The sequence below is a fragment of the Crocodylus siamensis genome, chromosome 3 (genome assembly GCF_052110815.1).
Source record: "Crocodylus siamensis isolate JL-2025a chromosome 3, ASM5211081v1, whole genome shotgun sequence".
Lineage (NCBI taxonomy): Eukaryota > Metazoa > Chordata > Crocodylia > Crocodylidae > Crocodylus > Crocodylus siamensis.
The window spans coordinates 181,106,845-181,131,172 of NC_143397.1; the positions used below are offsets into that span (position 1 = coordinate 181,106,845).

At 44.9% G+C, this 24,328-nt stretch overlaps 1 protein-coding gene across 7 annotated transcripts in view; it reads right to left on the minus strand.

Moving 5' to 3' along the window:
* TRAPPC8 (trafficking protein particle complex subunit 8) overlaps positions 1–24,328 on the minus strand; it is a 91,814-nt gene extending 67,486 nt beyond the window's left edge. For 2 of the 7 annotated variants that reach the window (XM_090039884.1, XM_090039881.1), the window contains exons 1-4: positions 24,002–24,327; positions 15,028–15,222; positions 8,645–8,728; positions 428–517 (exon numbers count right to left, since the gene is read on the minus strand). In XM_090039884.1, coding sequence (XP_089896010.1) covers positions 428–517; positions 8,645–8,728; positions 15,028–15,222; positions 24,002–24,158 — 526 coding nt within the window. In that variant the 5' untranslated portion in view covers positions 24,159–24,327. Of the gene's footprint in view, positions 1–427; positions 518–8,644; positions 8,729–15,027; positions 15,223–24,001 lie in introns of all 7 variants that reach the window. The other 5 variants (XM_090039887.1, XM_090039885.1, XM_090039882.1 and 2 more) reach the window with 4 other exon arrangements.

Genomic DNA, 24,328 nt, shown 5'->3' on the forward strand with positions numbered 1-24,328 from the left:
CTGTTCCCCTGCTGCCAAATTTCTGGACCGATGGGGAACCCCATGCCCTGCACGTTAGCCCGGGTGTACAGGACATGATCCCAGTGTTAGCGTTGTTGTTAAAGACAGGATGAGGGAAGGGGACAGAGGGGTGACAACTTGAGGCTATGCAGGGCCCTATCCATGTGTGGGACTCAATGAAGGTAGCACAGGACTCAATCTACCCGTGAACTGGCTCTGCACCACTCACATGGTTTGTGGGGCCAGCAGTTTGAGCACCACTGTGCTACAGAAATCAGGGAAAAGAATTCATGGAAAAAGGTAAAGGCACTGAGGCAACACCAACAAGTCACAGGGATTTTTTGGGCATGAGCACTTCAGCTGTGAGAAGCTAGCTGTAATATTCAACCCAACTTGTTTTTCAAGGTACTTACTGTTCAAAGGATACATGCCACATAGTGGTTTAGGAATTCATGATCCGAAGCTGGCATAGACTGAAGAAAGCTCTCTCTATAAGACTCAAACCAGGGAGTAGTAGCTGAAATATACAATAGGTTATTAAAGATTTTAAGACCAAAATACTTAGAAAGTTTGCTTAATTAGCTCAAATAAAAACTAGACATGAGCAGTCATATCTACAAGATAAGACAAAACAGCAAGCATTTGCAAGTCTTGAGCCATCTTAAGATTGTACTTTTCAAAAATTTAAATCTAAGAGAAAGGAATGCAGAACTTCTTTCCCTTTATGGTTATCAATTTAACAACAAGAGAGGGGTATTAAGAATGAGCATATTTAATATGAATCCTATTAATTCCAATATTGAGACTGAATACAGCCCATTTTAGTTCATCAAGCACAGACCAGGAAGCCTGAAACTGAATTCTATCCTGTTTTATTACTGAATCATTGCACAGTCTTGAGCAAATCAAATCAGCCTCCAAAAAATGTCTGTTGCTGAAAAGTATGATGCACCACAGCAGACAAAAGTCTGTAACCTATTTCTAGCCACAAGGTTTTTGTTGTTAAAGACATACACAGATAGTGAAAGATCATGAAAACAGAAGAAAAATTGTTTGGATAAGTAGGGCTAGAACAGAAACAGAATGCGATTGCTAGGTGCCGCTGTAAGTGTGTGGTTTCAATAATTTAGAAAGCTTTGGAACTCTTAATGTCATACAGACATCCCACACCTAACGCAAACTGCAAGACAGTAATACTTGATAATCAGTGAAAACATCTTCTGAAGGGACTTAAGGTTAAATATAAAAAGCTTATAGAAGACAAAGCTTAATTTAGAGAACACAATGATCTAAAACCACATTTGAGTTGTACGATTTTGTAACTACCTATAAAACAGATCTGTCATAGAGAAACCATGGTATCTATTAATAGACGAGGGACTCAAACTTAATTTATTTAAAGTGGAGAGGGATTAAGTATTTGTACTAATTTATAAACAACAGACAAACAAGTCAACATCACAAACACCTGAATTCACAGTAATTTGGACAAGACTAGAAAAAAGAATCACCCCTGAAAATAATCAGATAAAACCCCACTAGTATTTGTTACATTGATTTATGTTCAATTTGTCTCCCCTCCCAGGAGTAGCAATTTGTGAAAAACAAACAGACTATTAGATGCTCTGCTACCAGTTAGCAGTAAAATGCTAGAATAGCTGTGTACTGTATGGCTCCAAGGCAGCTCTCATATTTGGGTGGACTCTAGTCCACGGACAGACAAATACTTGGGCTGGAGGGGCACTTAAAGTTTTGGTGAGCTGTTAAAGGCCACAAGGATAGCCCCGCCCCCCTGGCAGCCATCTTAGGACCAGATGTCCAACTCCCAACACCTGACCTTTGCCACCAGAGGTCCCACCCCTTGCACTGAAAGAGGGGCCGAGGAAGAGTGCCATCTTGAAACAAAAATCACACACTAAAAAAATCCAAGATCTACTATAATTTATTTAAAAATATGCATTTGTGTTGATTTATGTGTGTTTGCATAGTGTATCTAGAGGCAATTACATAATAACTCAAACTACAGTCTTACTCTTGTACATTGTGTGTGAAGGGGTGTGGGTATAGTGGGTGGGGGTAAATGTAGAGGGATGTAGGTACAGGTATGTGGTTGGGAGTGTATGGGTATGGTGGGGGATGAGAACGTGCGTGTAGCGGCTATGGGGTTATAGTCGGGAGGTGGGAGTGTGCGCTGGGGGGCATAGCAGGGGTGAGGTTTGTCCAAGGGTACAGTTGTGTGTGCATGCGGAGCCGGGGGGGAGGGAAATCAAAGGAGTAGTAGTGGCAGCTGCTGCCCAAACCCCTGTCTGCAAATGGCAGCAGCATACGGGGCCCCCCCCACCTGGCCCAACAGCACTCCCACCCAAGTCACTGGTCACATGTGGTGGCAGCAGCATGAGGCCAGCCTGGCACCATAGAACACTGCTCCCTGTGCTCCTCCCCTCCTTCCCTCAGTGGGACCATTCCTGAATTCCCACTCTCGCAAGCTGGGAGGCTGGAAACAGCCTTGGAGTGACCAGGCAGAGGCTTCTCATCTCTAGCGCTCCCTAGCTTGGGCTGGGGTGGGAGTTGATTGCTCAGTAACCAGAGCCACACCTCCCACATGGAGGCGCTGACTTGCAGAGGGGCAGGCCAGGGCAAGAGCTTACAGATAACTTACAGAGGGACCCAGGGGGGCAAGTGAAATTGCCTGGCACCCAGATTTTGCCCGCCCTGGTCTAGTCTCATGAAGTTGTAAAATGCAACAATTGATCAGTTTTACCAACAGAAAGGAAGATTGATAAGCTTACAGTAAGTTTGCCAACCTGAGTCAAGTGTGAAGAAACTTCAAACTGCAAGGTGTACACCATTCTTAATCACCCAGTAATCTTCACGTATCTACTGCTGGTGTCTCACCCTTTTATTAATGATTGGAGCACAGCAATAGCGCTGTCCAAAACTTTCATGGGAATTAGCCTTTCTGGTAGTGAAAGACCTTCACTTTAAGTAGAAGTGACACACAAGCAAGCACTCACTGGGCAAAGATTTTTAAGGAATCTCAATGAAACTGGAGCTCTGTTCAAAAAACTAAAATACAAAGATTGCCGGGGTACAGTAGCTTTCCATGAATACATTCAAGGAAGACAGCCTCGGGTGGTGTCATTTTTGTTTTAAAATTTTTTTTTCCCCCCAATACAGTTAGGGCAGTTAAAAGAAAAATAAATTCAAACCATCTACAACCTAGTTTCAAGTGAGTGCAATGAAAAATGCTCTTCCACTGTTCTCCAGCCCCCTTGAAGAGGGCCCTGGATAGGTTGTAGAAGATTGTGTGGATGGCTCTCTCCTAATAGGGAAAGCACAACATAAGAGATTATTTACCAGTTTGTACAGTAAAATTACTTAACTTGTTGGAAAGGTGGACCATTTTAATACTAGTTTAGGATTACTTTGTATATAACCTAGAGTCATAACTAACAGTATATGTTTATTACTAACAGCTCTTGAACATCAAATCTCACACCAAATCCAAAATGACTGTTTATTTTAAACTATATAGCTGGCTCTTAAAAAGAAAACAATTGGGAAATACATCTTGCATGACTCATTTCCTTTTCAGCCTGCGCATATACATGATCATGCACAAGGATATTTTCCACAACTATAATGAAGCTTTGGTATTACACACACACCAATCCAGCTGTTATTAAATTTAGTGTACAAGAGATAGAACTTGAAATGTAACACTACTTTGCATTTCAACCACCTTCCCCTCACAGTGCACTATGTAACAGTTCCTGTTATAGCTTCATAGTTGGTAGGGTCAGAAGGGACTTGAGCAGATCATCAAGTCCAACCCCTTGCCATGGGCAGGAAAGAGTATTGGGGTCAAATGACCCCAGCTAGGCGATTGTCTAGCCTCCTTCTGAAGACCCCCAGGATAGGGGCAAGCACCACTTCCCTTGAAGTTGGTTCCAGATCCTAGCCACCCTGACTGTGAAGTAATGCCCCCTGATATCTAGCTTGAATCTACTCTCCATCAACTTATGCCCATTATTCCTTGTTACTCCCAATAGTGCTTGGGGGAACAGGGACTCTCCCACTGCCCGCTGGTCCCCCTTGGCCAGTTTACAAATGGCCACCAGATCCCTTCTCAGCCTTCTCTTGTGGAGGCTGAACAGGTTCAGGTCTCGTAGCCTCTCCTCGTAGGGCCTGCCCTGCTGCCCCCTGATCCTGCGAGTGGCCCTCCTCTGGACCCTCTCTATGTTGTCCAGATCCCTCCTGAAGCACGGCGCCCAAAATCAGACGCAGTACTCCAACTGCAGCCTGACCAGTGTCGCATAGAGGGGGAGGATCACCTCCTTGGATCTGCCTGTGATGCATCTATGGATGCATGACAAGGTGCGGTTAGTCTTCCTGACCACATCCCCACATTGGCAGCCCATGTTTATCCTGGAGTCTATGACTCCAAGATCCTTTTCTGCTTCTGTGCTGATAAGAAGGGAGTTCCCCAGCCTGTAGGTATGGTGCCGGTTCTTTCTTCCTAAGTGAAGTCCCCTGGCACTTGTCAGTATTGAATCCCACCTTATTCTCATCTGCCCACCCCTGCAACCTGTCCAGATCCAATTGCAGCCTGTCCCTCCCTTCTAGCATGTCCACTTCTCCCCACATCTTAGTGTCGTCTGCGAATTTGAACAAGGTGCTTTTCACCCCCTCGTCCAAGTTGCTGATGAAGATGTTGAACAGTGCGGGCCTGATGACTGAGTCTTGGGGGACCCCACTACCCAAAATCCCTCCAGGTCAAAAATGACCCATCCACCACCACTCTTTGGGTGCAGCCCTCCAGCCAACTGGCAACCCATCTGACTGTGTAGGCACCGACACCACAATCTGCTAATTTTTTAACGAGAATGGGGTGAGAGACGGTGTAGAAGGCCTTCCTAAAAACCCAGAAAGATTATGTCCACCACGATACCTGCATCCAAAGATTCTGTGATCTGGTCATAGAAGGCCACCAGGTTGGTCTGAGAGGACCTGCCTCTAACGAACCCGTGTTGATTGCCCCTAAGCATACACTCCCCTGCTTGCCCCTCGCAGATGTGCACCTGGATAATTTTCTCAAAGAACTTCCCCAGGACCGAAGTAAGACTAACAGGCCTACGATTTCCTGGGTCTACCTTCCTCCCTTTTTTGAAAATGGGGACCACCTCACCAAAGCACCACAAGTGCTCATAAAGCCATGTCAGGGGTCCCGCAATGACCTCTGCTAATTCCCTCAGCACTCTGGGGTGGAGATCATCAGGACCTGCTGATTTGAACATGTCTACTCCCACCAGAAGTTCCCCAACTAGGTCCTCTCTGACCCTGGGCCTGGCTGTGCCTCCCCGGGACCACTGGGGATCCCAGTGGGGTGGATGACCTGGTTCCTGCTCAGAAAAATGGAGGCAAAGAAATTGTTAAATAGGTTAGGTTTGTCATCTGGTAAGACCACCAGATTTCCTAATGTGTTCTGCAGAGGCCCCACATTACCCAGAACCTTCTTTTTACCCACTATGTACTTAAAAAAGGACTTCTTGTTATCCTTGATCCGGGTTGCTAGTCCCAGTTCCATCTCTGTCTTAGCCTTCCTAACAGCCCCCCTACAATCCCAAGCAACAGAGGTAGAGTCATCCCTGGTGATGGCCCCTCCCTTCCATTGGGTATACGCCTCCTTTTTAGCTTTGAGACATTCCTGGATGCTTTTGATTAGCCATGGGGGCTTTTGAGCACCCCTTTGTTCCGTGTTTGGATTGCCACCCTTTGGGCTTGGAGGATCGTCTCCTTCAGGAATGACCACTCTTCTTTGACTCCCAACTCCCCACCCCTTTGGGACCTCAGTGCCTTCCCAACTAGTCTCCTTTGCTCAAAAAAATCCGCCCTCCTGATCCAACAATGCAATAAGTATTATCAATAAGTATCCCCACAGTCTGGAGCATCTTACAGATAATTATTTAGCCTGGTAAGAACCTAGGGGATGAAAAAGCTAGGGTGTTCCAGCTGGTTAAGTACAACAATCATATGCAAACCATTTAGCAATCCACAACTAACATAAGATACTTAGAATAGTAAACAAATACAGAAAGTAATTATTATTTACAGTACACAGAATCAGTGAATAGTCTATTCAAGATCCTATATTAAATATTATATTACATTTATCTAGAGACAAGCTAGGCTCACTTCAGAACAGTGTTTCTCAATCTATGGGTCGTGACCCAAAAGTGGGTTGCTAGACTATATGAAAAGGTCGCAAACAAACTTAAAAAAAAAAAAAAAGTATGGTAAACCATAGCTCTTCCCTTGCAGGCTGGCAGAGTTCCAGCCTGCAAGGGGCTGCTTGGGGCCCCCCTACCCCACACACTGAGGGGCTGGGGCCTGGAGGCAGCCAGTCGGAAGTGAGAAACACTAGGTTGGGGCTGGCCATCTATGTTTACAAATGGGTTCTGGTACAAAAAAGATTGAGAACCACTGCTTTAGAATATAGGTAGTCCTCAACTTACAACTGAGTTATAACAAACGGCATTTACATTTGTAAACTGACACCGTTTCAAGATTCCCACACCACTTTCACCGTTACAATGGTCGACACAGCTGCATCCAGCTGGTAAGTCTGTTGTGGTTGGAGGGAGGGAGGGAAGGGGTGTAGGGGGAAGATCAATGACCCCACAGTGAGGGATTGGGGCTAGGGCTGGGAAAAGCATTGCCCAGGGAGGGGATGGGGCAGCTCATGCCACTGTCCAGCGGCTGTTATTGCCTCTCCTGCTACCAGTCTGGGAGGGCATGGGATGGGAGCACGTGCCCAGGATCTGCACATGGCTGAGGCTGTGCCGAGCAGAAAGTGCTGGGAGTGGGGGCTATGCCCCCCTGCCACTTGCCCAGCCAAAGCAGGGCCAGCACAAGACTGAGCCACTGCACTGCCTTTGGACAAGTGCAGCAGCAGGAGCCAGCCCAGCCTCCCCCATGGGCAGTGGCTTCACCTCAGTTGGGTGAGCAGCAGCAGGACGTTGGGGGTGGGGAAAGAGGGGTGTCAGTCTCCAGATCAGGTCAGGACAGGTGCCAGAGCAGGGGCTGGGGCTGCTCTGAGCTTTCAGGTGGCACAAGGCCTCCCCCTCATGCCTTGCCACCACTCCCAGCTGAGGTGAAGCCACTGCTCGTCCGGGAGTACTGCTTGCCCAGAGGCAGCACAACAGCTCAGTCTCGTGCCAGCCCCGTACCACCTGGGCAAGCAGCAGGGGGGCAAAGGCCCTGCTCCCAACACCTTCTGCATGGCACAGCCCTGGCAAACCACTGGCAAGAGCTGGTGGCAAGCCTCCACACAAGCAGCTCCTGGACCAGCAGCATGTAGCAGCGCAAGCTGCTCCACCCCCTCCCTGAGCAGCACTTGCACCAGCCCAGGTTCCAGCCCCAGCCCCAATGCCTCCCTCACTGCAGGGGCATTTATCTGCCTCGCCTCACATTCCTTCCCTCCCCGCCACAACAACAGACTTACCAGCTGGACACAGCTGTGTCAACCATGAAAAAGGAACCAATTCCCCATTTATAACATTGTTCCTATGGGAATACTGGTTCTGAGTTACAACATCTCGACTTAAGACTCACTTTTCAGGAACCAATTGGGCTGTAAGTCTGAGGACTGCCTGTATAGCACCATGTTCTTTTCAACCTTCGCTATAATGCACAAGATCTACATACCACTGAATAAGCACACCTGAAGTTTAAATGAGCTAGCTGGAAAGTGACCGAACATTTTTTATGAGCATTTGGCATATACTTTTTCTAAGCAGCCATAACCTAGTGAAATAGTATTTCTCCGGAGAAAACCATCTGATACTAAAGCAAAATAAGAAAATTCATGAATCACATTCAGAAAAAGGCAGCATTTAGCACCTTGTAAGCAAGTAGTATCAGGCAATTCTTGATAGTAAGCCACAGTTGGGGGGGTGAAGATTGTAAAATGAGCAAGTTAAATATTTAAGATCACTTATCTAATTATTTTATTTTCCATAAGGGGGTGTTTTATTACATTATCAATTATCAGGAAGTGAAAGCCAACTTGTTTCTTAGCAATAACATTCTTATTACAACCCAAAAACTGCATTAAAATAAATTTGTGCTCCTGATATTTAATTAAAAAACCCAGATTGAACACACCCACAGGACAAAGGAGCTGCTACACCATTACCAAAGTTATATTACTAGCTTTAAAACTATTAAGCATTACTACCCACGTAATAAGAGAAGCAGAAACTATTTTCATTTGAAACACTGGAACTCTCCAAGTGCACAGTTCCATAGGACCAAACAAGAAATAGCCATCCCCGCCAGTCCCCCTCCCCCGAGTACAAGAACTCAGTTTCTCTTTACTTTGCATTCAGTCTGACCCTATGGAATGACCAAATGATTTAGGTTAACAGCAAGAATAGAAATATGGAAAAAGGAATAAATAAAGAAGTCACAAAACCATCACCAAGTTTTTGTTTTTGAAAAAAAAAAGTGAGGAACACGCATCTATGCCAAGGGAAGTGCTAAAAAATAGCTGTAGCAGATGCTAAGGAGAGGTGAACTGAGGGACATGGAAAAGGAGTAAGAGGGCAATTTGGCAAATCTGTACCAGCCACAAGAGAGATACCTGTGTAAAACGTGGATGCGTTCAGTTCCATCAGTGTTTCTTTCCAATTACTGTACCAAGGAACATTAGCTTTAACTGAGCGATCTGACAGAAAAAACAGGGTGTTATTAAGCTAAGAAGGATCAAGTGCATATACACACTAACTGCTCTTCTGTTTGGGTATCATGAAAGACTACAACACTGTACCAGAGGGGCCCATTGGTGACTAAAGCTATTTACCTCCCATTAACCAAAAGCACTGTGACACTTCAAGTTTGACAGTACAAGTTTGACAGCACTGTTACAAGGCTCAGCTTTTATCTGTGGTGCAACCCAAACTTGTACAGAGGTCAACAAAAACAAAAAAAACCAGGGGGGGTTGCAACAAGAGTTTCAGAACCATATGTTAAAAATTCATATATTTTCTCTCCCATATTTTCCCTTGAGGTGATATAATGCTTTATGCATTTAATCTTTTGCCAAAATGTCTCAAATTATGAAGACAAGGTTTTAACAAAAAGATGAGCTACTATTCATAAATGTTTTCTACTATATGATTTATAGTTTGTTGGCATCGGCTTCTTAGGGTGAGTTTTCTTCATTTTTGAGAGCTAACTGATGGGATACTTCCTTATCCTTAATAAATAAAACGGACGCAATGTTCTTGCTAAAAAAACAAACAAATGCATGGTGTGAAATGCCATATGCTACTATGCAGTAAACAAGTCATTTTATCTACTACAAGCAACGATAGCAGTTAAATTCAAAAGATGCTGAAGTATTTCATGGTTCACATGCTGAAAATGGGTGCTGGGACTGCTAATAGAAGCTTACATACTTGCAATAATATTCCCCAGCAATATTAAGAAAAAAAGTCACTGAAGCTTACTTTCTCATGAGGGGGTACCACTGTGTCTAGTTTTCTTAACAGCTCTCTAGCACAAAGACCAGGAAGTCTGATATGCTCTGCTACATATCAGATTCATGCCAGTCAAAAGTAGATCTATTTTGGCAATACATACTTGGTTCCCCACAGTGCTCTAAAGCAAAAATGTATTAAGACTAATAATTAAATTGAAAGACAACACTGCAGGTTCATACAGCCAGAATACCCAACTCTCCCTATGTTGTCAGGGAACCATGTGTCCAGCCTAAGTGGAACTGACAAACCTAAAAATATAAATCTGAAGACCAAAAAAAGAAATGGAAACATTCTACATTTTAAGCCACTTATGGATCCAAACTTGACCCAGGTAACCATTTGCAGAGCAAAGCATTTCAGTCTTTTATTCAGATATCCTGAATAATGCAATGTTTGGAGTAGTACAGACCCCACAAGAATAAGATAACCTGGTCCCTGAAAGGTGGAAAGTGCACATGCATTTAAATGGATTCTCCATTTTTCCACAGTCTTCACAATGTAAGCAGTCTTCGCAAACTTAAGCAGAAATCTGAGCTCTAAATAAAAGGGTGGGTTTTTTTTCCAAGAAGCTATAGCATTTAAGACTTAGAAGTCAAAGTTATCCATTTTCCTGCTGAGAGTTTTCATACTAGTTACAGATTTAACTTAAAAGATACCTTTATGTTGTATTCCTCTTCAGTTCTCTACACACAGCCTACTTCTACAACATGCTGGCTGCTAACCCTCACAGATCAAAAAGAAGTCTGAGGTATGCTTCTCAAAGCCTTACTGTGTCTCTAAACTGTCTCCTGAGCACACTATCAAGAAATAAGCCCTGCCCATTCCAGCCCTCAAACTAGCAGATCTGACAGCTTAGTGCAGGCGCTGCTTGTTTCTTGGTGGGACATCCGGACCTATGCACAGAGATGGCTTCAAAAATACCCTAATGTAGCAGTAAACTCCAACGCATGCTGGATGTTAGGCATATGGCATGAGGGGAGGGGCCAGGGAAGTGGGAGAGGGGGCAGAATATCACACTGATAAAATTAAAAAAGTTAATTTAAAAAAAAAAAATCTATACTTAAATTTAAGCACATTTAACCTTTTTGATCATGTCTACATGTAAACCTGGCATTCCCAGTACAAAACGCTTACAAGCACATCATCCATCCCCTCCCATTCACACCAAGCCCACAAATACAGTCACTTTGGCAACTTGAGACCTGTACCAGGCAGGTGCGCCTGACAGTAGCTACAAGAGGCATCCACTGGAGAGACTTCTGTTTCATAGTAGCTTAGAGTCGGAAGGGACCTAGGTAGATCATCTAGTCCGACCCCCTGCCTTGGCAGGAAAGAGCACCGGGGTCAGATGACCCCGGCAAGGCGCTCATCTAACTTCCTTTTAAAAATCCCCAGGCTAGGAGCCTGCACCACTTCCCCTGCAAGCCGGTTCCAGGCCCTAGCCGCCCTGACTGTGAAGTAGCGCCTCCTAATATCTAATCTAAACCTACCCTCTGCCAGCTTGTGACCGTTATTCCTGGTCACTCCTGGCAGCACACGGGGGAACAGGGACTCCCCCAATACCTGCTGATCCCCCCTGACCAGTTTGTAGCAGGCCACAAGGTCCCCCCTTAACCTTCTCTTGTGGAGGCTAAACAGGTTCAGGTCCCGTAGCCTCTCCTCATAAGGCCTGCCCTGCTGACCCCTGATCATACGAGTGGCCCTCCTCTGGACTCTTTCCATATCGTCCACGTCCCTCTTGAAGTGTGGCGCCCAGAACTGGACGCAGTACTCCAGCTGCGGCCTGACCAGTGCCGCATAGAGGGGGAGGATCACCTCCCTGGACCTGCTCGAGATGCATCTGTGGATGCATGAAGGGTACGGTTGGCCTTCTTGACTGCCTCCCCACACTGCCGGCCCATGTTCATCGTGGAGTCAATGACGACTCCAAGATCCTTTTCCGTCTCCGTGCTGGCAAGAGGGGAGTTCCCCAACCTGTAAGTGTGGTGCCGGTTCTTCCTCCCCATGTGCAACACCTTGCACTTATCAGTGTTAAACCCCATCCTATTCTCATCCGCCCACCGTTGCAACCTGTCAAGGTCAGCTTGTAGCCTATTGCACCCTTCTAGTGCACCCACATCCCCCCACATCTTAGTGTCATCAGCAAACTTGAACAGGGTGCTTTCTACCCCCTCATCCAAGTCACTGATGAAGATGTTGAACAGTGCGGGCCCAAGGACCGAGCCCTGCGGAACCCCACTGCCCACGTCCTTCCAGGTCGAGAAGAACCCATCCACTACCACCCTCTGGGTGCGGCCCTCCAACCAGTTAGCGACCCATTTGACTGTGTGGGCATCGACACCACAGTCTCCCAGCTTTTTGATGAGGACAGGGTGAGAGACAGTGTCGAAAGCCTTCCGGAAGTCCAGAAAGACTACATCCACAGCAACCCCTGCGTCTAATGTTTTGGTGACCTGATCGTAAAAGGCCACCAGGTTGGTCTGACAAGACCTGCCACTGATGAACCCATGTTGGTTGCCCCTGAGCATGCATTCCCCCGCAAGGCCCTCCTGGATGTGTGCCAGGATAATTTTTTCAAAGAGCTTACCCGGGATTGAGGTAAGACTAACTGGCCTGTAATTTCCCGGGTCCTCCTTTTTTCCCTTTTTGAAGATAGGGACCACATTGGCCCTCTTCCAGTCCTCCAGCACCTCACCAGAGCACCACGAGTGCTCATAGAGCCGCGCCAGGGCTCCCGCAATGACCTCGGCCAGTTCCTGTAGAACCCTAGGGTGAAAATCGTCCGGACCAGCGGACTTGAACACGTCCAGCCTCTCCAGAAGTACCCTAACTAACTCCTTGCTAACCCCTGGCCCAGGCGTGTCTCTCCCGGGGCCCGAGGGGGGCCCAGCAGGGAGGTGGCTGAACTGGTCCCTACTTAGGAAGACAGAGGCAAAGAAATCGTTAAATATGTTAGCTTTGTCATCTGGCATGACGACTAAGTTGCCCATCGTGTCCTGCAGGGGCCCCACATTACCTGGGACCCTCTTTTTACCCCCTATGTATTTGAAGAAGGACTTCTTATTGTCCTTAATCCGGGAAGCTAGTCCTATCTCCATCTCTGCCTTGGCCTTCCTGACTGCCCCCCTACATCCTCGGGCGACTGAAACATAGTCCTTCTTGGTGATGACCCCATCCCTCCATTGGGTGTATGCCTCCCTTTTAGCAAGGAGACATTCCCGGATGCTCCTAGTGAGCCATGGGGGTTTATGTGCCCTCCTGCTCCCTTTGACCCTTGTTGGGATTACCTCCCTTTGGGTATGGAGGATCGTCTCCTTAAGGAGCAACCACTCACCTTGGACATCTGGCTCCCTTCCCCTCTGGGTCCTCAGCGCTTCCCCAACGATCCTCCTTAGCTTGTTCAAGTCAGCCCTCCTAAAGTCTAGGGCTGTTGCCTTGCTGCAGCCCTTTGCCACCTTACGCTGGATGGTGAATTCCAGCAAGCGATGATCACTGTCTCCCAGGTAGCCCATCACCCGCAGCCCCCTCACCAGGTCGTCACCCGTGGCCAGCACCAGGTCCAACAAGGCGTCTCCCCTGGTGGGGCTGTGCACCTCCTGGGTTAGATGGAGGTCCTGCACTCTGGCTAAGAACCGACGTGAGCGGTCAGACTTGGTCAGCAGATGTCTGGGAAGTTCAGGTCCCCCATGATGACCACATCCTTAGCCCTCACTGCCTCTGTGAGCTGACCTAAGAATTCCTGGTCGAGCTCTTCTCCCTAGTTGGGAGGTCTATAGTAGACTCCCACCGTTAAGTCTCTATCCCCTGGACTGCCTTTTACTCTAACCCAGAGCACCTCAGAGTGTCCCCCCTCTATCCCCTTGCTAATTGACGAGGAAGTATATTCCTCCTTGATGTAGAGTGCTACTCCTCCACCTTTCCTTCCTATCCTGTCCCTCCTGTATAGCCTATAGCCCTTGACATTCACCGCCCAGTCATGCGATGAGTCCCACCACGTTTCTGTTACATATCAAATTTGGCATCTGTATGTGGGAAGAAGTGGGTTCTGATGCTCTTGAGCATCAGAAGCCATAGACATGCTCCTAGCAGATTATGGTCTTGACTGTGAAGAGGTAAGCTTTGCCAATTCTCAAAGATTTATTACAGATTTAATTTCTGAGTAGTCAAAGTCTTGATATCTGGAGTTTTGCAACCTTAAGAATCTCAGCTTTCACTTTAAGAAGCTCCTAGCCATCATGATCCTGAAGGAGTGTGAAAACATGACACTTAAAAACTCAAATAAAATTACTGCAAACTAGGTAGCTGTCCACTGCAGAAGTGCTCAAAATTATTAAAATCATTCTTTAAATATTCTGTATTGGCAATAGGAGTGCACCAATAAAAATTTTCTTGGTTGATACCGATAGCCAAATATTCACCAGGCATAGTCGACAGATATTAATCTGATAATGGATTTACAGGAATGCAGCCAGGCAGTGTGGAGAGCAGTGTCCCCTTCAAGTAAGTCTGCTGAGGAGGCGTGCATGCACTAAAGCTCAAAGTTCAAGCATGGGAGCTCAGGCTCTTTTTGCCCTGCTGCCTTTGTCCTGGGAGCTGTGCGCTGGCCATGCTGTGTCCCCGGCCCATCTAGTAGCAGGGCCAGCAGTGAACTGTGCCTCCAGCTGCTGGATAGATAGGGGACACAATGCAGCCACTGCATGCTTCCCAAGGCAGCAGCACAAAAAGCCCTGAGCCCATAGTGGGCAGCCTGCCTCTGTTATCACCTCACCTGGCTCTGCTCTGGTTAAAAGCATCCTGGCAGTTAAAAACGGTGGCAACAGTGCTTGAACTAAAGCTCATTTGATGAGCTTTAATTTCAGGCACCTGCATTGCCATTTTTAAGCACCAGAACACTGATCCCCTAGACAAGCTGCCTGTGGCACCATCCTGCTCCCTATCCCAGTCCCACGGTCCCATTCACTGCCCTTCCCCAGCCCCAGCCCCTCCCTCACCATGGGAGCCTCGATTTGCCCCCACTTCCCCCCGCCCCTTCCCCTCTGCAGGTTTACCTGCAGGGCACTGTTCTCCATGCTGCCCAGTTGCATTCCTAGCCATGTGCATGCATGCAGCTACACACAAACACACAGCATCTGGGGGCCCCAGCCAGAAGGCACATTATATTTATCAGTACATTATCAGCTACACCAGCAAAAAAAAGCCGATAGCTGATAATGTTAATTTTCCTTTTATCAGTGTCAATCCAGTATGGCACCAATTTATCAATGCACCTCTAACTGGCAATATTAAAAGTCACCAAGAGTGAAAGTATACCACAGAGGTACTTTAAGGCATCCATATTCTATGTTGTGCAGCAGTGCTATTCAACATTCAAGGCAAGCTACCAATTACAGACAAATTCCGAAAGTATACAGCAAACACCAGTTTCAAGAAAGATACACAATTCTGAACACTGAGAAGGCACACAATAAGTCTTGTTACATACCACTAATATTGAGATCATAATCTCCTGCAGTAATCACATTAGCTACTAATCCTTCAGCAGGTTGACTGACAGACACAACATCATTCAGAAGCTTCCGAATGGCTCCTGGCTGAGGAGGGTGGGTAATAATGTTGTTGATTGCAATCTTCAGGTTTTTAATTACGTGAAGCTGGTTGTTCGGATCCCTCATGTGAACTGAAAAGAAGAAAAACTTTGTTAAATTAAATTTTATTATAGCAATTCTATTTTAGTTCTGTATACAAGAGGACCTCCTTGATGCATATGAAACAAAAGAAATTAAAAATACCTAAGCTTACACCTTAGACTGCTGTCAGTCAGGGGGGAGGGAGACAGCAGTGAAACGAAAATAAACAAACACAGATGCTGCCTATATCAATTAATTTTATTCCAATAAAACATAAAATTAAACATTGGTCTTGATTACAGAGGGGACATATCTACATGAGATTTTCACTGCATAGTTGACTAATTAACTATACAGTAAATGTCTCAGCATCTATACATGCACCCCTATTAGGGCTCACAAAACAAAAAAATCTGCAGCAGGGTAGGACATGTAAATGTCCAGCCCAGCCCAGCTCCTTGTCCTCCTGCTACGTAGCAGAGACATGTGGCAGTTATACCAGTACAAAAAAATTGCAATAGTTATATTGTAACAGATTGTACATATGCATGAACAAAACCATTAAGTCTGAAAATTTTACAGCTGCAAAGAAGAATTTAGCATTCATGTGCTACAGCAGCATGCCAATATACTAATATCATAACAGATGTAAATTCTCAAGCAGCACCTTGAAACCACTTTAAAAAAGGGGGGAGTATATCTACAACCTAAATCTATACATACAATCCTATCCTACCCTGCTCAAGTCCTGAAAAACCATTTTGAAAAGGAAATGGGTCAACATATCTTCTCAGATCTTAAAAGAATAAAAACTATGAAAAGCAGAAAGAAGATCACTTCTCCCACCCACCTACCCTTTCCCTTACTCAGGAGGCAACCAATGCTATCAATAATACCTAGGATTCCTACAGCAGCGAGGAATTTGGTTAAGTGTACCTAGAATTATTCTAGGAAAAGGACTGCACCCTCTACAGAGGAAGGCAAAAAAACCATAATGGTCCTTGAAAATATGATCTGAGGAAACATTCCTTCCTGAGCCCAAAAATCTGGCTACTAATTTAACTATGAGCACGACCTACCAGTAAGGGACCCAAAAGTTTGTTTTGGTTTTTTTTTTTAAGGATTATTAGAGACATCAATGAATCCAAGCCAATACCTAATACTGCAGAGAAGGGAAAAACTCTCAAGTAAAGCAATGCATTCAAGTGCTGAAGAAAAGTTTCTTCCTGATCCCAGCAGGAACACTAAAGTATGGGATTAACATAACACAAGCATTGTAGACACAGGGTTCTTATGGGATTGCTTAAACTAAAAGAGGATAAAACTCACTGAAGTCTATAAAAGTGTAAGTAACAAAAAGCAGTTTCTCAGAACTGTTGTCATTAACAAAAACAAAATAAGTTTAGAAATCAATCAATCATACTTGCATGATTATGCCTATGCATTATACCCATTTTCATACTCTACAGGCTCAGAAAGCTAAGAAAGTGGAACAGTCAGTAATTTCAAATGCTTGAAAATTAAACAAAGTTGTTAACTGTAACTCTTTATGTACCAATTAGATGTCATCTGATCATAAAAAAAGAAGCGCAACTGCAGTCTGCCTACATATTTTTTTAGCAAACTAAAAGAGACTTCTTCAGGTTTCATTTCAGTATTTCTGAGATCAGCAATATAATCTTAAAAAAAAAGATAAGAAAAAAAAGAAAACACCACCACCACCACACAGTTTGAGTCAAACTCCCTTTCACCCAAAAAAAAGATTCTTGGCAGAAATAGACTTTTTATAGACAACAGCTTGTCACAACAGCCAAGTCCATATCGAATTTGGCTTTGATTTAAAGCCAAGCTGTATTATTCAGTAGATAAAATTTAGACCAGAAAACATACAAAAACAAAAGCGATCAATTTTACTTGAATATTTTAAAAATATATTCCAGCAGAATTCTCCTTTTCTCCCATGACACCTTGAAACATATGAGCAGCTTCAGCTTTGAGCTGTTCTAGCCACTTGTTTACTTAATTTTTATTTTACTTAATTTTTTAGGCGGGGGGGAAAATTAATAAAAAATAAGAAGCAAGACTTTTAAAGAAAAAAAAAAAAAGCAATAAACTAATGGCTAAATGCCCAAACACTGTTCTAACCAGAAAAAAAATTCCATTTTTTACTTCCTTCTTTTAACAAAAAAAAAAATAATCTAGTTAACAAAGTCAGTCAACTAGGAGCAGAAAGACTGAGTTTGTTACCAAATAAGCATTTTCAAAAACGTTAAGCAGTTATAAGGTAGCAGTTTTAAAAGACACACTTAAAAATCGTAGCCTGGTAATGTTAAGTTAGGTTTCCATAACCGCATCTCTACACTCAGGGTCCTGTTTCTTAGCCAGGAGGTCTACAGTACTCTGTGCTGCCTTAAGATTCATGTAACAGTACAATAAGTTTAAAATTATGATGGCTCCCAGAAAGATAAGAGCAGAGAATGGCCTAAAGGTAGGTGAGCTGACAACAGCATCTGCTGTTGATACAATGGCGAAGCTAAGAGTTTTAAGTCAAAAGCCGAGTTACAAATTACTCAACCATTCCAAACGATTCCATTATTACACACAAGAAACCCAAGAAGGTTGTGGGGTTTTTTGTTTGGTTGGTTGGTTTTTTTACGTTTGTACAATTCTTCAAGTATTTCTGAAATGATTTTTCCAGAGTAAATGGTCACGAATTAAAGAAGAAAGATATCAGATACAAGTGTCAACATGGGGAAGTTATGTTGAGGGTGGAGGGGGAATAGTTACAAAAGCTCAAGTTCATGCTATCAGTACAACACCGGCTCATCTATGTGCAACTTCACCAAAATAAAAGATTTTTTTTTATTAAAATTGTTTCCCTCAGTGCAAGATGACCAGAACAGGGATAAAGGATGACTGGATGTAAATTAAAAAGTGCGTCACCCATAGTACATTAGAGTTCAAGAACCAAGGTTAAGAGAAAAATATTAGCAATACTCAAGTTCATTAAGAGACTAGTTGAAGGTAGAAGCAGCTACTATGTAGAATAACTCAAGAAAGGAAGTGATAGGATGGGCAACTACCTGCAATTCCAGATTTCAGTTATCACAACTAGAATAAAACTGCTACATCCTCCTTCCATCCCATCCAAGTCATCGCCCCCCACCCCTCCCTGCCAAAAGTACCATTATAGGCCACCTCTGAAAGATAGAACCCACACGATGTACTGAATTGCTTCTCTCCCTTGTCCCCCCCAACACATCTGCAATCATGGAGACAGAAGCGTGAGACCCCTCCCCCAAGCCTGCAGATGCACAGGGAAATCCCTTGCAGAGTTTCCCCACACCTGCTTGCAAACTCAAAGGGGACCTGTTCAAGTCCCACTCTCCCCCTTCCCACACACTTCCAGGCATGGGGGGCAGAGGGCAAAGAATCCTGTGCAGGCGACTGTCCCAAACACAGGGAGCAGGTCTGCTAACAGGGGTCCCCCCTGCAAATATACCCCAAAAATCAAGATACACCAACTGTGCTCATTAAGTCTATAGATGTCCCTGGAGCACAATCAACTGTGCAGCAACAACAGGTCACGGGACTTTTACTTTTTAATCGGATGTTTTCATTTAATCATATTTTTTGTTAAGATGCTTTAAAAAAAAAAAAAAAAAAAGTTTTAATTTAGATATGTCAAAGCTCAAAGATATAATCATGGAATAGGGATTATAAGGTCTAATTATGTGAATATATTGTCTGAAATAGTATATAACCTTTTCATAAAAGTTTTATAAATAGGTCACAACAGGCCACGTACTCTATTAGGGTGCAATCTTATGTGGTTCCTAGAGGCTCCTTTATAGATTAGTAAAGATTAAAGAAAACCACTCTACCCAGCGGGACTCAATGCTCAGTCTAGAAGATCCCATTAAGCATCTCTGTGATGCCTAGTTTCAGTTCTCAAACTGTGGATTTGTATCTCCAGAGCTAACATCCTTGTTAACAGCAGTATATGGAGATGAGAAATAACAGACCTAATTATCTACCCATCAGCCCACTTCTCTCTCTGCAAGTTTGTGTACACAGAGTCAAGTCCTTACCTTTCTCTAAAAGTGCCAACTTTAAAAAAGTTAAACGAACAGAGGATCACAGAGGTAGAGTAGATCTAGGCAAGGAAGAGTCTGAAGATAAATGCAGGGAGGGAGAGGCAATAGAAACAAAAGAGAAACACTGTGAGCAGACTAATCCAGAAATCTTGAGGGATAAGTTTGAGTATAGCTTCCATTGATTTGAGATCTAGTGACGAAATGGTATGGTAGAAGGGAAAATGCATCATGGCAGCAGCTTGCCAGGCCATAAAAAAGACTCTGTTTGGGAACATTTTAATTAAGGTTATAGCAAACAAGAATGCACTTTTCGCTGAAAACAATTTTTAAATTGAGGCTTTCTGACCAGTGATTTAAATCAAATCCACCTTGCAACTGATCCCACTCCAATGAAGAAGTCCATTTGGAGCCTTAGAGACAACCTCTCTCTGAACCTTTTTACAGAAGCTGCAGACGATAAAAATAGTCCAATTTAAGCCTAGGGAATACCTTCAGATGATTGAAATACAGAGATTTGTCAGTAGAAACACAGTAATTTGCTCCTTAGCCCACCCTTGCGGTCTTCAAGACACATCACCTAATAATCGTTATTCTCAATTTGATTTGGGGCCACTTTAGCTCACTATCTCATGTTCAACATTAGACAGCATCAAATGCTTCATGGGATAGCAGAAAAACCACGTAACAAGCAAATATGGGATACTTGGCCTCCCAGGAAGTCTTGCCCCAAAGTCTAAAAGTTAAAGATTGGTTTAAGCCCTAATGCCTAAGGCTTTATTTTCTTTCTTGCATGTTTGCAAGATTCTTCAAGTGTTTCTGCAATGGAGGACTGCCTCTGTTATAACCAGGGACTTTGTTTTTAATTTTTTTTTAAATCAGGGGAATCTAAAGTCATTAATTCTCTGATAAAAATTCCCAAATCCACAATTAAAATGAAAGGTCCCTCACTCCTGGCCCCAGCAGCCTTGCCATACCCCCCACCCCCCCACTGCCAGGCCTACAGGACCAGGGACCCAGGTCCACAGCACCCTACCCTTGGCAGGAGGTAGTGGCTGCAGCAACAGCGCAAACCACAGAACCCAGCTCCCTCCCTGCCCCACCCTCCCGTGACCCGCAACCTGCCTGTTGGTGGCGGAAGGAGGGGGAGGCGTGGCCAGCTCCCTGTAGCTACACACACTCCTTGGGGGCAGGATGGACCTGTGCCCCTCCCCCCCAGATCTGTGCACAGGGCGGGGCCAGTGCCAGCTGCCCACTGCAGGCTCAGGCTCCTGCCCTGCTGTCCTCCCCAGGGGCCTCCACAGCCTGGCGGGTGCAACCCAGCATTGCAAGAAACATTAGAACTGCACAAACTCTGAGCTAGCCTGCCAACATGACCCCTGAGCATGCAGCTACAGCAAGCGGCACAACCTGGCACCACCACCCTCACTGCAGCTGCAAGCACAGGGGACACATCGCCAGGGCAGCACAGAGCTTGCACAGCTCCTCTGTTCCCTGCCACAGAGTCGCACCCACTGCACTGTGGAGGCCCTGAGAGAAGGCAGCAGCAGCCACCAGATACTGTCTCTAAGATTGACTGCTTTTCACTTAAACTTCCTCTTACAAATCTAGTACTGCCTAATGTCAGCACCAGATTATTATGACGAAAGGAAGTACGACCATACTGGATCAGTTCAATTTGTTTCTATGATATAAGAAAGTCAGAGAACACATTTCTAGTAAATTACTTAAACTGTGGTTATAAATTTGCAACTTGGAGACTTGTGCCATGCTGTCCACTAGCCAACAAGAAACAGCAAGAAGTGACCCAAACTCATCACAGTTCCTAAGAACCACAACACAAAGGTAAGTTTGGGTACAGCAAGGCAAGCAACTGCAAAGCCATAATATCTAGGGAAGAAATACAGAGAGTTATTTTGCAACTCTTTTTGACAACTTCAATTTTAAAAAAATATTACCACCAATAGATCGGAATTGTTTTGCAACCCAATAGGATCACAAACCAGCTCTCTTCCTCCTACCAAGACATCCCACATCAGATTTTAATGACTGATTCCCATGTATTCAGCAAGCATAAGTTAATTATTGGTGCAGAATCTTACTCAATGATCTCATCTTTCACTTAAGACATATTAATAACTCTTATGATTGCATAAACAGAGTGCTCTGGCAAGGATGGTCAAACACAGTTCACAAGCCACCCGCAACTCCTGGGCAGTTTAAAATGCAACCCCTGAAAAAGCTATTTAGCTAGAAATTATTCGTGTGTGCACCCAGGGTACAGATAGCTTGCTCTGGGCACACATCTTAAAATGTATGCCCTGTGGCTCTCTGTCACAACACAGTTTTGATTTCTAGATAAAAGGGTTAGGAAGTTTGCCCACCCTCGGGAAATGGTTTGTTCAGAGAACCTTGTAAATATGAATCTAGTGTACAACAATACAGTGGCCAAACCTGTATGCCAAGGGATACTGAAACAAGAGCTGTGAAAAGCATAAGCTTCCCAAGGCAGCTAAATCATGGTCTCACAAACCTGAAACTACAGGACTTAAACCTTTTAATCAATAAGCCACAAGACCGAGTAGTTTTGCCCCTGCTTACTACAGCTCATCTGAAGAAGACTCTTGCTGTCCAGCTTCCCTACAAAGGAAAATTAACTACAGGACACAGAACATATTTACCACTGAGCTATACCTAGAGTGAAATTTGTAGTCAGAAGTGCTATCTGGTGAACAAAGACTTGTCCAGGACCATCTGAGCTGGCCACAAACTCTTCAATCACCCTGATACCAGAGAGCTGGACTATACTGACTAGGCAAAGGAGGTGGGCTGTCTAGAAAAAAAAAAAAAAGACCCAGCCACTCAGAGTCATCAGCCGTTAATCCAAAATTGAAATTGGTTGGGTGGAAGAATGAAAAGCATATTCTGAGAATAAAATAAACTAAAGTTGCCTGAAATTATGGTCCTATTGTGCCATGGAATAAATAATACTGTTTACAGGAACACCAATGAAAGCAGTGGTGAAAAAAAAACCCTAAAAGTCATATAAACAACAGTGATTTCCTTACATCCCCGAATCATTTAGAACAAGGCAGAAATATACAATTGGGGATTCACATCCAACGTTAAGTAAAACAAGATATTTTAAAACACACAGCTCCGCAAGTTGCTTACGAACAGAGAGACCGTTAAAAATATTCTCTTCATATAAAGGTTAACTAAGAGTGGAGAATAATTTATCAGTAAATTCTGCTTACATTTCAGTATATAGCTTACACCTGAAGCAGACAGTCTAGGAAGCCTTAGTGGATTGTAGTATAAAAGACTTTTAAGAAAGAGATGACTGTATATGATAAAGCTGAGTTGGAAAAGTGATATCCACTAAAGTATAGAAACAGAACTTAGTGCAGTACTTTCCAAAGGCACTACAAGAGTCAAGTAAGGTCCAATACAATTACTAGATTTAAAATATTAGTTCTAGGTAGGAATAGAGGGTTCTCTTCTCCCCTCCTTAAATTTGGTAGCATTCTTTCAAAACTCTTCTCTGAAAGGGCTTACTTCTAGCCTACCGTGTTACAACAGCTAAAGCAAAATTGCCAAATATGTTTCCTCTATTGTTATCACAGTTTTTGATTTTGTTTACTAATTATATTGTGCAAGCATCTGGCTCATATCCTCAAAGGGAGTCAAGCCCCTATATACTTCTGAGAATCTAGGTCTGCATGTTTATCATTTTCACTTCAACTGACTTCCTCTTGTTTGAGAAATCCCCAAACAGAGCAGGGAAAATGTTTACAGAAATTAGGCCAGGGTTTATAAAAATCACCAAGGCCAGCAAGTAAGGGTCAGATGGGGTAGCAGAGAACACTGTATTTAATACTTTTCAATCAATAGCTTAGACTTCAAGCTAGCAGCATTCAGCCAAATGCCGCACACAGTGCCTCAGCTATCCTGAAGGACTTTTTTTGTGTGTGGGTTATTACCCCACACTGGAAAAAAAAAAACCAAAACACTATGGTTAAACCTACTTCACTTTAGATGCCATTTAGAAACCAACCCAATATTACAGACCAAAAGTGCTGCCTCTAATCCTTTTAATAATCTGCACTTTAAAGATAATCAACTTAAAAACACAAGATGCAATCTCACCCACTATTTGCATCTCAACCTAAATGTTTTCAAACAACACCCCTGTTCCCAAGCACGTCCTCATACGTGGTCAGTTTACGGACATGACAGCCCTGTGTCTAGTCAGGTGCCCCAAGTACCTGGAGTGACCCCTTCTGCAGCACAAGAGGCCTACACCCACCACAGAGCAGAGGAAGCAGCAGGGTTGTAGAACAAGGGTGACAAAACCAGAGCAGCTGGCAGGGCCAAAGAGGGCAGGGGTGAAGTGGGGGCAGCAGAAGGACCAGAAGCAACTTTGCCAGCTACTGCTCAGGCCCTTCTGCAGCAAGCAAGCCACAGCTCCCACCGCCTGGCCTGGCCAGCTGGGTTGGCTGGCAGGCCCAACAGAATAACAGACCAGCTCTCCTCCTCTGACCTCATGAAACAGTCCACATCAGGTTGTAACGGCTGGATCCCAAACGTTCAGCAGGCACGCACCCCCTGCCTCCTCCCTGCCAGCGTCCCCATCTGCCCGCACTCCCCCGCGCGGGGTCTGAGAGCGGGGGAAAGCCCGGGACGAGCTCCCCCGGGGCGAGGACCGCGGTGCAGCCCCCCCGGCGGCGCGGACCTTCAGACGTGAGGCGACAGAAGGGCTTCACCAGCTCGGCGAAGCTGAGGCCGTTCCGCCGCGTGAGCCGCTCCGCCTCGTCGCTGCACAGCGCCGCCACCAAGGGCACAAAGGCGTCCTGCAGGAACTCCTGCACCGACTGCACGCACTGCGCCATCACGCCCCGTCACCGCCGCCACCTCCTCAACGGCCACTCTCCAACGCCATCTTGGGCCCGCACCCAGACACCTCGGGCCGCCCGCTCCCGGCAGGCCCCGCGCCCGCGGCCCGGATTGGCTGGGAGGGAGGGGGCGGGATGGCTGTCAGGGAGGGGGGGCGGAAGTGGAG